The sequence below is a fragment of the Bradysia coprophila genome, unplaced genomic scaffold (genome assembly GCF_014529535.1).
Source record: "Bradysia coprophila strain Holo2 unplaced genomic scaffold, BU_Bcop_v1 contig_24, whole genome shotgun sequence".
Lineage (NCBI taxonomy): Eukaryota > Metazoa > Arthropoda > Insecta > Diptera > Sciaridae > Bradysia > Bradysia coprophila.
Window position 1 is genome coordinate 4,048,391 of NW_023503501.1, and position 15,407 is coordinate 4,063,797.

The 15,407-nt window shown below is 37.4% G+C and overlaps 1 protein-coding gene across 4 annotated transcripts; it reads left to right on the forward strand.

Annotated features, from left to right (window-relative positions):
• The first annotated feature begins 269 nt into the window (after positions 1–269).
• LOC119077868 lies at positions 270–12,108 on the forward strand. 4 transcript variants are annotated; one of them, XM_037185215.1, is made up of 4 exons: positions 270–475; positions 8,976–9,598; positions 10,755–11,639; positions 11,826–12,108. In XM_037185215.1, the coding sequence occupies exons 1-4, from the start codon at positions 438–440 to the stop codon at positions 12,035–12,037; spliced, it is 1,758 nt and encodes a 585-aa protein (XP_037041110.1). In that variant the 5' UTR covers positions 270–437; the 3' UTR covers positions 12,038–12,108. The 4 variants fall into 4 exon arrangements, 3 of the variants coding, with proteins under 3 accessions (XP_037041110.1, XP_037041111.1, XP_037041108.1); XR_005087891.1 differs by lacking the exons at positions 8,976–9,598; positions 10,755–11,639; positions 11,826–12,108 and adding exons at positions 1,776–2,681; positions 2,847–3,160; positions 3,272–3,307 and having other exon boundaries at positions 279–1,098; XM_037185216.1 differs by lacking the exon at positions 8,976–9,598 and having other exon boundaries at positions 270–1,098.
• Positions 12,109–15,407: the final 3,299 nt, after the last annotated feature.

Consider the following 15,407-nt stretch of genomic DNA (forward strand, 5'->3'; position numbering starts at 1 on the left):
ATTGCGGCTGTGTTACGTATCATTTATTGAAAAGTTCCGAGTTGGATTTATTGTTCACTGAATACGCTCGAAACTCCTGCCGCTATTTTATCACCATAGGGCCCCATACTGATGACGATTTAAAACCTAAAACACTGAAAACTGAGTAAAAAAGTAAACATCCAAAACAAATATTTTTGAACTTAATGATTAAATAATTGCCGAACATTAATTTCGATACATTAGCATTTTTTTAGCAACCGACTTAAGCATATATAAAGGCTGACAACAACACATTTGGCTAGCAGTTCTACGACAACATACTACCTGTTAAGTTTGAGTGAACATTAAAAACATAATTGTGACGCAAAGTGTTAATAAAAAGATAATAAAATATCACAGAAATTGAGTGAGCTAAAGCGTTTTCCGGATGAAAAGAAAGACTAAAATCAAACAAAATGTTTTTAGACAAAGCAAAGGCTTACAATGAAACGAACTGTTTGCAAAGACAAGATGCTGAAGATACGTTAAGTGAGTTAGTCAATAAAGTGAAGTGGTTAACAGAAGGTGGTGATAGTGTTCTACACATCGGCAGCCGTAGCGGCGATGTTCTGTTCGACTACATTTTTCCACTGTTACCGAAGAACTTTTCAAGGCTGGTCGGTATCGATAAATCGGAAGAAATGATTTCCTATGCGATGGAAAACTATCGTCATCCGAAATTGTTTTTTGACCGTGCTGATATCATCAATGCGGATGATGTCAACCGATTACTGAACCAATTTGGTCAATTCGATCATATCACCACCTTGTGCAGTTTGCATTGGGTCATGGACCAGGAGCTCGCTTTCAAAAATATTTTCAATCTATTGGACCCACATGGAGACATCTTGATAACAATGTGCGAACGCCATCCGCTGTACGAACACTATCGAGACATGATGGCACTGGATAAGTGGAGCGATTATCGAGAACAAATGAAATTGAGTACGTCACCGTATTTCGGGGTTTCGGATCCAGTGAAAATGTTGAAAGAGATATTGGAAAAGGTTGGATTTAAATATGTTCATGTTGAGTTGAAGGAACGCTTGGTCCGGTACGAGAAACAGGTTTTTATCGGTAAGTGGTTTTGTTCTCACATGTGGAAATATAAAAATGCTCTGCTCATAAAAACACCATGACTATCCGCTTGAAACCTTCAATTCGCAAGCATTAGATACTTTGAAGCTTTCCCCGAGTATAAATTCAATCTAGAATGTTAGTTGGCTAACACGATAGTTTAACTTTATCTTTTAACACGATGTTCAGTTGTCAGCGTGGGTCTTTCGAATTATGGAAACTAATATCTGAAAGCGTTTAGTTGTTAAATTACAAAACTCCTTTTACCAATGATAAAGGCTCAGCCAATGATTGTACAAATATGGAGTTCATTAATCGGCTTACGTAATGTCTGTAGATGATGGAAAACTTAGCCACTCATTCTGCACTTTCAAGAAACATTTTTCTACTAACGCAAGCTTTTGTACATATCGCGTAAACACTACGGTGAATGGTAATGCACTATTCAATCGAACAGCTTTGTTGCTATTTAAACCTCCACATCTAGTAAACTAACATATCTAGTTACCTACCCAACTTGGAGCATTATATGCAACACGTTCGGTATAGCATCGTTTTGAAGCACACAATCACATATCTATCCGTTACCCGAACCTGTATATTGGTCCTCATTGAGATTCAATTTTCGCTCTTCAGCCATTTCTTTGAATCTGATCAAATACTTACCTTTATCTTAGATGCAACAAGCCCCTGCGCTCCGATTTTATGTCACCTTCCTGAGAGTCTGCGTCGAGAATTTCTCAGTATCTACGAACAGAAAGTCATGCAGATGTCGCAAAACACGTACAAAACACAAAACAATCGCATTATTACCGTACCGTATCGCCAATTGATTGCGTATGCGAAAAAAGGAAACAACACAAATATTCACATCGACATAAACTACTACGCACATGTACATCGTGTTCCTCTTAAGATTGACGAAGTTCGTATGTACAACGCGAAATGTTATCACGCCACAAATTGTATGCAGCGTAAAGATGCTTTAGACACCATAACGGAGTACCAAGGAATGTTCCAATGGTCACCAAAGGGAGATGATAGCCTGTTAGATATAGGGACTGGCAGCGGTGACGTCACACTTGATTATATCCTGCCTATTTTACCACAAAAATCGCAAATAGTTGCCAGTGATAAGTCGCAGGAAATGCTTGATTATGCCAGTACGCATTTCTCGCATCCTCGAATATCGTTCGCTAAACTAGACATCGAAAGTGAAAACGATGTGAATGAGGTGTTACGGAAGTACGGACAATTTCAGCATATCACTTCATTTTGTGCCTTACATTGGGCGTTAAAACAATATTTGGTGATGGAGAATATCTTCAGTTTGTTACAACCTGGCGGCGACATATTGATTACCATTTGTCAGCATCATCCGTTGTACGAACATTACGCTGACATGTCTGAACTTTCAAAATGGTCGCCTTATAGACCGGATATGAAAAAGAGTACGACACCATATTTTCGAAACGAAAATCCCGAAAAGGAGCTGTATATGCGACTGGAGCGGGCTGGATTCGTAGACATCAATGTCGTTTTAAAGAGACGGATCTTCCATTTCGATAGTCAAGTATTCCTTGGTGAGCATATTTTTAACGAAATTCTTTCATGGTCGTTGTTCTGATCAAAATAACATTTTCCTTTCTAAACATGTCACTTCACTTTTTATATCATTTTCCTACTCAAGTCCAACTAACAATCTCGTAGGCGATGAGATTTGATTTTTTCAATTTCTTTTTCTGTAGATTCTACTGTCCCAGTCGCACCATTTCTAGACAAAATATCAGAGTCATTGAAAGAAGAATTCCTGCAGATATACATAAACAAGGTAATGACAATGAATCTGCCTGCACCATATAAATCGAACAGGGAACGGAACGATGGAAAAACTATCATTCCATTTTGCATGTTGGTGGCCCATGCAAAGAAGCCGAGTACAGAAGATACTCATGTTTGAAGACGGTTCTCAACTTACTTTCCAGGTTTTTAATTCACGTTTTATATTTTAAGCCGTGTACTATGTAAGCACATTGGAGAGTGACTGCTGTAAGTATGAATTAGCTCAGCAGTACCCTAATGAATTTCAGAATTTTTGTTAAATAAACGAGCTGTTTATTTGTGATAATTTCAAGATTTTGTCATGAAATGTTTTGTACAAAATATAGTTGGCTGTTTTAAAATGTTACGAATAAAAGCAACCCATGAAAGATACTAATGCCTTTTATTTCAACACTAGTGTCGGGACGAATCTGATTTCAGATTTGGCGTGAAAATCGACTTCATTTCGATGTTAATTTCACAAACCTCCGTTACGTACGTCGTGCATGGAAATAATGCGGTATCTTGGTATCCTAGATACCGGGAAGTCGTCGGTGTGAAAACTTGGATACCGGGAAATTTAGCCTTCACCGAAGGCGATTTTCTTTTTTTTTTACTGTAAAAATTAGACCCCACCGGGAAATATCTATCAGCTGGAAGTGCTCACCGGGAAATATCTATAAGCAGGAAGAATTCAGAACTAACCGGGAAATAGCTGTCACCGGGAAATCGGAAATAGCTTTCACTGTGAAGAACTCACACCGGGGAATATCTATCAGCGGGAAGTACTCACTGGGAAATATCTATCAGCGTGAAGAATTCAGAACTAACCGGAAAATAGCTGTCACCGAGAAATCCGAAATAGCTATCACTTGGAAGAACCGTGAAATTTTATCAGCGGGAAGAACTTATCGAGAAGTTTCTACAGACGGGTGAAGAACTTATTGGGAAGTTTCTGTTAGCGGGAAGTCTATCAGCGAGAATTTTTTTTCTTGTCAGTGTTCAGCCGGGAAGTCTATATCATCGGGAAGTTTTTATTAGCGGAAAGGACTTACCGGGAAGAAAACATTATTTTTATGCACGACGTACGTCTAAGTGCACAAACTGACAACAAACCATTATCAGGAAAAGAATATGCAACAAAGAAATGGGGTTGTTTTTGGCACTATATTTAATGAAATTTTTTTTGGGACAGTTCCTTTGTTCTATTTTACAACTGTCATGTAGACGGAGGCTAAACGGAGTGCTCTTTTTAAGTGGAAACTATACTTAAACTTCACTCAATTTACTTATGGTAAGCAGCGTATTAATTAGGTGACCGAATTTTACATAATCCCAACAAAACCTATACTTTTTACCAACCAATTGGCATGCAAGACGAACGATAATGCGTCGTACAGCTTTCGAATTGGTGCAAGTTTTCACTATATCACTCTTAATACTAAGAGCGTGTCATCAACTGATGATTTGTATAAATTCAAATGGCAATGGAAAGATGTTTTCGTTTGCAAAGCGTTCGACACATACTGAAGGCTTCCCCGAGTAGAAATATGTTTCTGACGTAAAACTTTTCAGTTCTGCACACTTATCAAGGTCGATTATACAGTTTATCTCCTGCAAGCTGATATTTCATACATTACGCGTTTCTGCATATAAACACAAACACATACATAACCACAGCCTATACGATTGGATAATTCACACATAACCCACCTAGGGTAAATTTACTTTCCATCTACATATTTGAAAGAAAAACGAGCCATCAGAACAGTCGGAGCGTTTGCTGCGACTGAGCCCCGTACAAACCCGTATATCTATTGCGTTCGTGACCCTAGTGCGTCTGTCACCCTACTTTGATCGTAAGCCTATTGCGCCGGTTAATGTAGTTAAAGTAAAATTATTATGTAATGTGTACATCTTACAAATTGCGCATAGCGCAATTACGAAGCCCCGTACGACGTTCCTTTCAAATGAAACAAAAATTTCAAATCGCCCTAAAATTTTATTTTTTTGAAGGGCCTAGTATCGGCCTCAGTCCGAGGACCCAAATTTAAATTTTTTTTCAACTACATTCTATTCGGCCTTTGATTACCTTCCAAATGAAACAAAAATTACGAAAAACGAATGAAATTTGCTCGAGTTATATGTAAAATACACATAGGGCCCTAGTATCGGCCTCAGTCCGAGGACCCAATTTTTTTTTTTTCAACTACATTCTATTCGGCCTTTGATTACCTCCCAAATAAAACAAAAATTACGAAAAACGGATGAAATTTGCTCGAGTTATATGTAAAATACACATAGGGCCCTAGTAGTGGCCTTAGTCCAAGGACCCAAATTTAATTTTTTTTCAACAACATTCTATTCGGCCTTTGATTACCTTCCAAATGAAACAAAAATTACGAAAAACGGATGAAATATACTCGAGTTATATGTGAAATACACATAGGGCCCTAGTAGCGGCCTTAGGCCAAGGACCCAAATTTAATTTTTTTTCAACAACATTCTATTCGGCATTCGATTACCTTCCAAATCAAACAAAAATTACGAAAAACGAATGAAATTTACTCGAGTTCTATGTAAAATACACATAGGGCCCTAGTAGCATTTCACTTCTAAGGCCCTAACTCACGGCCCACTTACCCGATTTTAAAAAACTTTTTTTTCCTGGATTGGTATTGACAATACCTATCATTTGCCGTGTCATTTACATTTCCATCGTTTATTTTGCCATAAATATCACGAAAAGACCTTAAATCACTTAGGTGGCCCTAACTCACGAAGGGCCGACCCGAATATGCCCATCTTCGAACTTAGCCTCACTATTTCGACTATCTTTCAGGGAAAAAAAAAATTTTTGAAATCGGATTTGATTTACTCAAGATATCGACGTGACAGACGGACAGACGGACAGACGGACAGACGGACAGACGGACAGACGGACAGACGGACAGACGGACAGACGGACAGACAAAATTTTTATTGCAGATTCGTCATCTATGAACATAGGCAAACACTTTGCCCTTACCGTCTGCTTCGAATTCCATCAATTACACACGGCATCGTAAACCTATAAGCCCCTTTGTACTTCGTACGGGGCTAAAAATCGCCGAACGGCGGAAGCGAACACGGGACCAGCAGCATATCAACCAAACATGCTGACCACTACGCCAACAAATCACATAACGCGATGCAATTGGTGTCGGTAGTGGTTCGTTAGTCACTTCTACATCGATCAAATAATCAGAGTAGTCGGAATGATGTGATTTGAACGAAATGTCGAAATGTAGTATATGTGTGTGAGTAAGTAAATAAAGGATTCTCTGTATGACGTTTTTTTTTTGTTGTGAATGCGTTTTAAAACAACATGCTTAATTAATTAATTTTAAATCCAAATTTTTGTGGTTATTTCGCTAATGTATGAAATATCAGCTTGCAGGAGATAAAACATTGTTCTACCTTGGTGTATATTTCTCGAATCACTTCTTATGTACAATTGTATATACACTCGCTGGCGCTCGTTATATACAATTGTACATATGAAGTTATTCTCGAAATATACACCAAGGTAGAAAATGTACTATAATTCAACATCAGAGTTGCCATCACAGGTTCTCGTGTCCCACGCATATTCAACTTATTGTTGCATATATCAATCCTTTCTATATGGTCTTATTGCACAGCTTCCAAACAGACGAAATGATTGGATCTATTTTCTAGAATTCTAGAATCTATTGGAAAACGTATTCCCGAAAAGAAACTCTGCTGCGGCTGTGGATAGAGTGATAGACGTTTGTTTGCTTATTAAAACGTGTGATGAAACTGGCTGACACGTACCTACTTTGAAAACATTTGTTCAAATGGTCTGAATTATTTTTTTTTGGTTTTGTTGATTAATATTTGCGTTTCACTAAATGCCTTTATTATATCAGTAGACCATTTTCAAATTTAGATTTTTTTTCGATAAAACATCTTTCGTGCAACAATTTTGAAAAGGCCTGTACTTAAGAGTCAAATGGATTTAATTTTCAGCATGGACTATTTTTGGAAAAACATTCTCTCATATTTTCCAAAATTTTCCAAATTTTCATGAGTTTTCCCAAAGACATTTTTTGACAAACTACTGGAAAATCGAGGAAAATGTGGGAAAATTCAAGAAAATGTGGGAAAATTCAAGAAAATGTGGGAAAATTCAAGAAAATGTGGAAAAATGTATCCTAAAAAATCGTCCTATGAAACTTGCTCAATTACTTGTGATCTAGTTGCTCAATTATATTATGATTACGGTTGTAGGGTGCATTACTTTTACATCCTACATTTCCCACATTCAATTGAACCAACGAATCCAGTTTCATTTTAGATTTTGTCGATTGACATCATTGACATACACATGGTTAGTTCTCATTATCTGCTTGTGGCACCATATACTTTGCAAGTCCAAGCACTAAAGAAGCACCAGGTAGCTTCATCAAAACGTGTCATCAAATGAAAATTTCTTTGAGTGCGTAATGTCCGGTGAAGTTCACTGTTAAAAAGGTTGGCAGGTCTACCCATATAAATTGTATGGGTAGAGCTGTCAATATTCATTGGTTAAACTTAACGAAGAATTGCTGTACGCTAAGGTTTTTTAAGGCACGAAATGCGTAGATTGCTACTCGAGAAGCATTTATATCAGAGTTGCATACAACGTTTTTTTCAAGACAGTCGACGAAAGTTCTAATTATCGTCGTTGAATATTCCCGTCTGCATTACACAAAGTCACAGTGAAAAATACATCAATTGTTATCGGAAGACAATAAGATTGATCCTAACCGCCGTATTTAACGTGATCAATAAATCAATCATAAATCCATAAAAAGTCATTCCATTTTCGTACGATTAGCCGATTCGCACTGCAATTGTAATCAACGTTTATACTTAAAGTCAAGGTCTATGATAATCAATGCAAATTATATAGTCAACTGGAGATAAGTATATTTGTGTTTTCAAAGACTAGACGGGGACTAGACTAGTCGTACGGAGCTAATGTCGCATCTATTACTGTTTTTTTATTGTGTCTCATGTAATTACTTTGCATATTTTCTGTGATATTTTTTTTTTGGTACTACAGCTGTCTAAGAGCCGAGGGGAAAATAACTCGTGAAAATTTAGGCGCATTTGATTCTGCATTTCACGGATAGTTACTCGGTCATTTTCACAAGAATTTATTTTGAAATTTGTACTTGGGAATTACTTGGTCTTTACCAAAATTTACAGAAATTCATTCCATTGACCTCACTTCCTAGATATTTACCACTATTACATTCATCTTAGTCGGTTACCACTCGCTAAGAGATCTCATGTTCTTTGACACAACAATTAAATTTCATGATGAACTTCAAACATTAACTGTGTTCCCGTCATAGTTGATAAATTTTGCAAGGTTATTTGCGAGGACTATATTTTTGAAAAACATTTTTCTAAATTATCACACATTTTCCAGACATCTCCTGGTTTTTTGAGATGTCGAAACGTCACTCGCAGACGACATAATCAAGAAAATATTGTTTGCAAAATGTTCACAAAAGCATTGGGGGTATGGCTCTACGGATGACGCTCGGTTCTTTTCGGTCCGTTTTTATATTATAATGACCTATAATTTCGATATACTACTTTTTGGCGAATAAAATTTGTCCAGCTGACGGGAATACACTCAACCATTGGTTGTAAGTAAACTATGTAAAAAATTAAATATTCAAAACAAATATTTTCGTACTTTAAAACTAAATAATTGTTCGACGTTCGTGTCGATAGACTAAACGTTTTCGTAGTGAATATCTCTCGCGTATATAAAGACAGGCAACAAACTGTAACATGAGCAGTTCTTCGACAACACACTGCCTGAAATAAGGTCATAAAAACTTTATCTGAACCTAGGAAAAATTGTGAAGTGTTACAAATAGTAAAAGATTTCAGAAATTTAAATAATATTCCAGTTTTAAATAAGAAGGAATGCCAACCAAAAAAATGTTGTTGGATAGAGCAAAAGCTTACACTGATGGTTATAGCGTAATGAACTGTTTGCAAAGACAGGATGCCGAAGATACATTGAATGAATTTGCCAGTAAAGTGAAGTGGTTAACAGAAGGTGGTGACAGTGTTCTACACATCGGCAGCCGTAGCGGAGACGTTCTGTTTGACTACATTTTTCCACTGCTACCGAAGAACTTTTCAAGGCTGGTCGGTATCGATAAATCGGAAGAAATGATTTCCTATGCGGTGGAAAACTATCGTCATCCCAAATTGTTTTTTGACCGTGCTGATATCATCAATGCGGATGATGTCAACCGATTACTGAACCAATTTGGTCAATTCGATCATATCACCACCTTGTGCAGTTTGCATTGGGTCATGAACCAGGAACTCGCCTTCAAAAATATTTTCAATCTATTGGCACCACATGGAGACATATTGATAACAATGTGCGAACGCCATCCGCTGTACGAACATTATCGAGACATGATGGCAATGGATAAATGGCGCGATTATCGAGAACAAATGAAATTGAGTATGTCACCGTATTTCGGGGCTTCGGATCCAGTTAAAATGTTGAAAGCGATATTGGAAAAGGCTGGATTTAAATATGTTCATGTTGAGTTGAAGGAACGCTTGGTCCGGTACGAGAAACAGGTTTTTATCGGTAAGTGGTTTAAGATCCGTTTAGTGTATATGCTGGCCTACGGAAGTTCCAACTATGTAAATGTATGAACAACTATATAGATTTTTACCTTTCCTTTTATGTCCTAAGGACCTGAGGTTGTTTTTAATAGTGAACAGTAGGGCGTATCGAATTTTGCAAATTTTAAGGTCCACGATAGCATGTGTGCAGAAAACGAAAATAATAGAAAACTGTGTCCGGGCATGTGGTTGATGGATCCAACGGAGCCCGGGAAGCAGTTCCCCCGGACGACTTTAAGTTTCCGATGGTCATAACTCGGAAAGTTGTGAGTATTTTTGAAAATAAGGTTCTAGCGAAATGCAGAGTTTTGAAAACTCGACAAAACTACCGAAGAAACCGATGGTCCTAAAGGTGTCACTGCCAAGATTACCTAACATCGAAAATTTGGCCTTTTGATTTTTGACTTATATTTCCTCCAAGACATATGATTATGTTTAGCTTGTGGTATGAGGTGGTAGAGGAGGTCGAGAACTACCAGTACACTAGGCATTTCCCGGTAGGCTATTTACCTGAAACCACTTTTTTAAAATTTTTGAATGGAATTTATAGGAATGCTCACGTCACCCACGAAGCCAATGCAGACCCTGCAACCGGTGCTGCTGAGGCGAGGACACCTTGGCCAAGTATACATAATATTCCATGACAGTAGCTGAACTCTTTCACAAAATATTTCTTCGGTAGTTTTGTAGAGTTTTCAAAGCTCTACCTACATTTCGCTAGAACATTGTTTTCAAAAATACTCTCAACTTTCCGAGTTATGACCATCGGAAACTTAAAGTCGTTCGGGGGAGTTCTTTCCGGGCTCAATCGGATCCATCAACCATATGCCCGGACACAGTTTTCGATAATCTACGTTTTCCACACACCGGCTATCGCGGACCTTAAAATTCGATACGCCCTAATGTACAGAATTTTCACGAAAGCAATCAGACGGTTTACTTTAGATAGTTAGAAAAAGTGGGTGGAACATAACCTGCTCCTAAGCTTCAGATGGGCCTGCTGTGCTTCCCCACAGTTACTTAAATTCTATTAGACTTGTTACGGTTTACTTTACGTTAAACATTTCTTGTTGAATGTTGCACTTACGAAACTCATCAAATACTTACCTTTATCCTAGATGCAACAAGCCTCAGCGCTCCAATTTTAAGTCACCTTCCACAGAGTCTTCGAAGAGAATTTCTCAGCATCTACGAACGAAAAGTCATGCATATGTCGCAAAACACGAACAAAACACGAAACAATCACATCATTACCGTACCGTATCGCCAATTGATTGCGTATGCGAAAAAAGGAAACCAAACAAGCATGCACGACACTGAAACTATTACACTTCGTATTGACGAACTTCGTATGCACAATGCCAAACGTTATCACGCCACAAACTGTATGCAACGTGAAGATGCTTTAGATATCATAACCGAGTACCAACGAATTTTCCAATGGTTGCCAAAGGCAGATGATTGCCTGTTAGATATAGGGAGTGGATGTGGTGACATTACACACGATTACATCCTGCCAATTTTGCCACAAAAATCGAAAATAGTTGCCAGTGATAAGTCTCAGGAAATGGTTGACTTTGCCAGTGCGCATTTTTCGCATCCTCGAATATCGTTCGCTAAACTTGACATCGAAAGTGAAAATGATGTAAATGATGTGTTACGAGAGTATGGACAATTTAAGCGTATCACTTCATTTTTTGCCTTACACTGGGCACCAAAACAATATTTGGTGATGGAGAATATCTTCAGCTTATTACAAGCTGGCGGCAACATATTGTTAACTCTTCTACATGAACATCCGGTATTTGAACATTACGTTGACATGTGTGAACGTCCCGAATGGTCGCCGTACAGACCGGATATGGAAGCGAGTACGACACCATATTTTCGAGACGAAAATCCCGAAAGGGAAATGTTTCTGCTATTGGAACGGGCTGGATTTGTGGACATCAATGTCGTTTTAAAGAAACGGCTCTACCATTTCGATAGTCAAGTATTCCTTGGTGAGCATATTGTTTATTAAAAACTTCACGATCGTGGCTAGCAATCTAGGTGCGGCCGAATTTTGTCGCTAATTTGTAGTTCTGAGAACTTTGGAAAACTTTTAACTCACTTTCCTTAACGTTTGCCCGAGTCTATTTAAACAAACCGCGAAATAACGGTGAATTTTTCATTTATTTTTCTTGTAGATTCTATTATCGCAGTTGTACCATTTCTGGTCAAAGTACCGGAGTCATTGAAACAAGAATTCCTCCAAACATACATCAACAAGGTCATGACAATGAAACTACCTGCGCCATTTAAATCGAATAGGGAACGAAACGATGGAAAAACTATCATTCCATTTTGTATGATGGTGGCTTCCGCAAAGAAACCGAGTTCAGGTGATGTTCATGTTTGAGGTCAGGTGTGAACCTCAATTTCAGGTTTTTAGTTTTAATTGGTGCATAACTATGTAAACAGGGAAAAATAGACGGTTGAATCTTTGTTGGTTGTTTTAATGCTACAAATAATAGCTCAACCATTCTTTTGTACTATTTTTCCATAAATTTTTTTTTAATGCAAATTACGAAGTGAATGAAAATAGCTGTGGTCTGTAATAGTATATTTTGTTACGAGTGATGAAAAGTTGAATTTTTCGCTTTTCACTTTCAACACGAGTCTCAAACGATGCTTTTTTGCGCTTGAATACTGAAAGGAAACAAAACCACAACATAAACAAAGAAATCACTCTCAGCCATTTCAACAACAAAGCATGCACACTTGATTGAGCCCAAAAAAAATATACATGAAAATCCACTTTCGGCCGACAAAGTGCTTTCGGCCGCCAATATCTTTCTCTGAAGAAGTCCCGAAAAATTGAATGTGTAACATGTACAATTAATATGCTTCCTATTGCGGGACGAAAGAAAAAAATGTAAACCTACGGGCCGAAAGTGACAGATATGTAAGCTTCGCTTTCACCCCTTTAGCTTACATTTTTCTGTCACTTTCGGCCCTTGGACTGACATTTACAACTTTCGTCCCCAGTAGGCAGCGTATAAAACTTAATACGTAACTCTTTCGGCCTCCTCAAACGATACGTAAATAACTATTGTATGCTTGCTAAGAGGACCGAAAGTAAAGCTGTCAATTGACATTTCTTTACTTTCGGTCCTCTTAGCAAGCATACAAAACTTAATACGTAACTCTTTCGGCCTACTCAATCGATACGTAAATAACTATTACGGATTTCACTTATCAGTAAATTGTACATGTTACACACGTAAAATTGTAATACGTGTTAGATGCATAAAGTACGTATCAGAAGTATATTGTTTGTTTCACACGTGCAATGCTTAAGTCTACAACCTATAACTGACTTTTTTGCGTGTAGAGCCGTACAGCGTATTAAAAGAGAGTAGAAATTCTGACTTATCACCCATCAATCTCAGTTAAAGTAACTGGCGTAACTGTTTTTTTCCCCTTTTTACATACAAATTTGGACATATCATCGAGCTGAGCTATAACTTGGTTTTTTCCAATGAACGTCAACATAAGGTATGGTCGAATGTCAAACTTTGTACGTCATGAGAGGTGAGTTTGTTTATATGAAATCGCCATGTCCTCCGGTTTGTATGAACAGACCATACCTGGTTTAAACTTTCATTGGTTTTTTCCCCCTGTTTTTCGCTCTTTTAACACTATGGTCGTTGGTTTACGTATTAAAATGTGTCATAAAACGTGCTAACACGTATTTTGAGCACAGATGTTCTAAGCCATTTGTTGTAGTGTTGATCAAATGTTTCCACGAAATGTATTTGTTTGATCGGTACACCATTGTTAAATTTAAATTTATATACTGTAGGTTGAAATTGGAAATATTCATAATATTCAGCCTCAATCTAGTTATCAAATGCAGTCGATTTACCCACGAAAATTTCCGTACGCAAATATTTACATATTTAGTTATATGTCTTATGCATAACTATTAAATAAGTATTTGCGCACGCATTTGGCAGAATCCTACTACGGTCATATGTAATAGAATTCCGTTTTAGTTACTGAGTTAATGTGGTTTCGCATAGAATTTGAAAACCTCGTACTTAAGAATCAAATAGCTTTAATTGTGGAAAAATTGGAACAACAACAATCGACTGAAAGTCACTTTGTGCAACGAGGTTCACACTATTCTTTGTGCTAATGCCCACAATGCGACCAATAGAAAAACCTTAAAGTATAGTTTCCACTTAAAAAGAGCACTCCGTTTAGCCTCCGTCTACATGACAGTTGTAAAATAGAACAAAAGAACTGTCACGCAAACGGAGCGGAAATTGAATTTATTTCAATTTTTTACTCCTTTTACGTGACAGTTCCTTTGTTCTTTTTAGACCCGTACGAAGTACTGGGGTCTTATAGGTTTACGCATACGTTTGTAACACGTCGAATTGGACTCCCTGAGTAAGGGGAAACCTATTGTGGTTGTCTAGAGATGCCAAATCCGCAAAAAAAAAAATGTCCGTCTGTCTGTCCGTCTGTCTGTCTGCACGATAACTTGAGTAAAACGCATCCAGCTAGGTCTCTTGGAGTGAGCTCTTATCTGGCTACTCGGAAGTACAGTGAACGTGGTGTATTTTGACAATATCGAGTAAATTTTGACCGAATTTCATGAATTTTTTTTTGTTTGAAAGGTATTAACGAATGTAAAGCGTCGGTACTATTTCCGGTCTCCTAACAAAATGGCTGCCGGCGGCCATATTGGATTTTAGTAAAACGATATAAAGTGGGAAAAATGATGCTTAGAGAGTTTCTGTTAACATGGAAATAATGTGTTAAGTGTGAGGGGTTTCAGGGATTCCATATATGGACATCTATATATACCTATATACAGCTATATTGAGCTATATACAGGCATATAGAGCTATATAATAGCATATTCCTCTGTGAAATGTTTATTTACAGTGAAATATAGGTAAATATAGCGGTATATAGCTGTTTAAATAGGAATTTATGAAATTTGACTTCGTACGGGGCTGTCTATATTGCCTCCGGCAATTTAATTGTATATGATAACAAGGCAAAGAGTGGATAATGTAACTGATTTAAAAGGAAGAATAGTTTTTCAGCAGAGAAGAAAATGAAGTAAGAGAAATGAAGAGTTTCACATTAAAGGCTTTTGATACGAATAGGTGTTTCGTACGGGTCGGCGTTAGCTATGTTTTGCAACTGTCATGTAAACGGAGTCTAAGCGGAGTGCTCTTTTTAAGTGGAAACTATACTTAACAATTACTGAACAAATTCAAAGCAAAATTTTCACTCATGATAAATGATATACACACTTATTCGTATCTTGACACGAAAATGTAATGTTTGCATTATTTACAAAAATCACAAAAACGCACGCTCGATTTCTGAAGCCATTTCAAAACTTAAAATTTGGCAGCTTGTATATTCTGAAAGAGCTCCAAAAAGTGCACCAAAGTACACCGATAAACCTGACAGAAAGTATGGCCAAGGCATTAAGCGCCCCTTTGAACTTGGGTATGCACGACAATTTTTTCACAAATTTTGAAAAGTTGGTTAAGCGACTTGACCGAAATTTTTTGTTGGGTCTAACACGTTGCCGGTTATTGTGACTTGTCATCTTTAGGCACACCGAAAAGTTCTAAGGGAGTCGAGGAATACTTCCAAATAAATTTCTAAAAATCAAAAATTTGACTTTTGATCTCCTAATTTTCAGTGAATAAATGTAAAATTATCAAAGTTCGCCGTGAATAAATGAGAAATTATCG

Excerpts from the sequence above, each read along its gene's own strand:
- LOC119077868 (XM_037185213.1), top strand. The coding sequence starts at position 8,911 with ATGCCAACCAAAAAAATGTTGTTGGATAGAGCAAAAGCTTACACTGAT. Across the intron at positions 9,599-10,754 it reads CGAGAAACAGGTTTTTATCG|ATGCAACAAGCCTCAGCGCT; the intron begins GTAAGTGGTTTA and ends CCTTTATCCTAG. Across the intron at positions 11,640-11,825 it reads CGATAGTCAAGTATTCCTTG|ATTCTATTATCGCAGTTGTA; the intron begins GTGAGCATATTG and ends TTTTTCTTGTAG.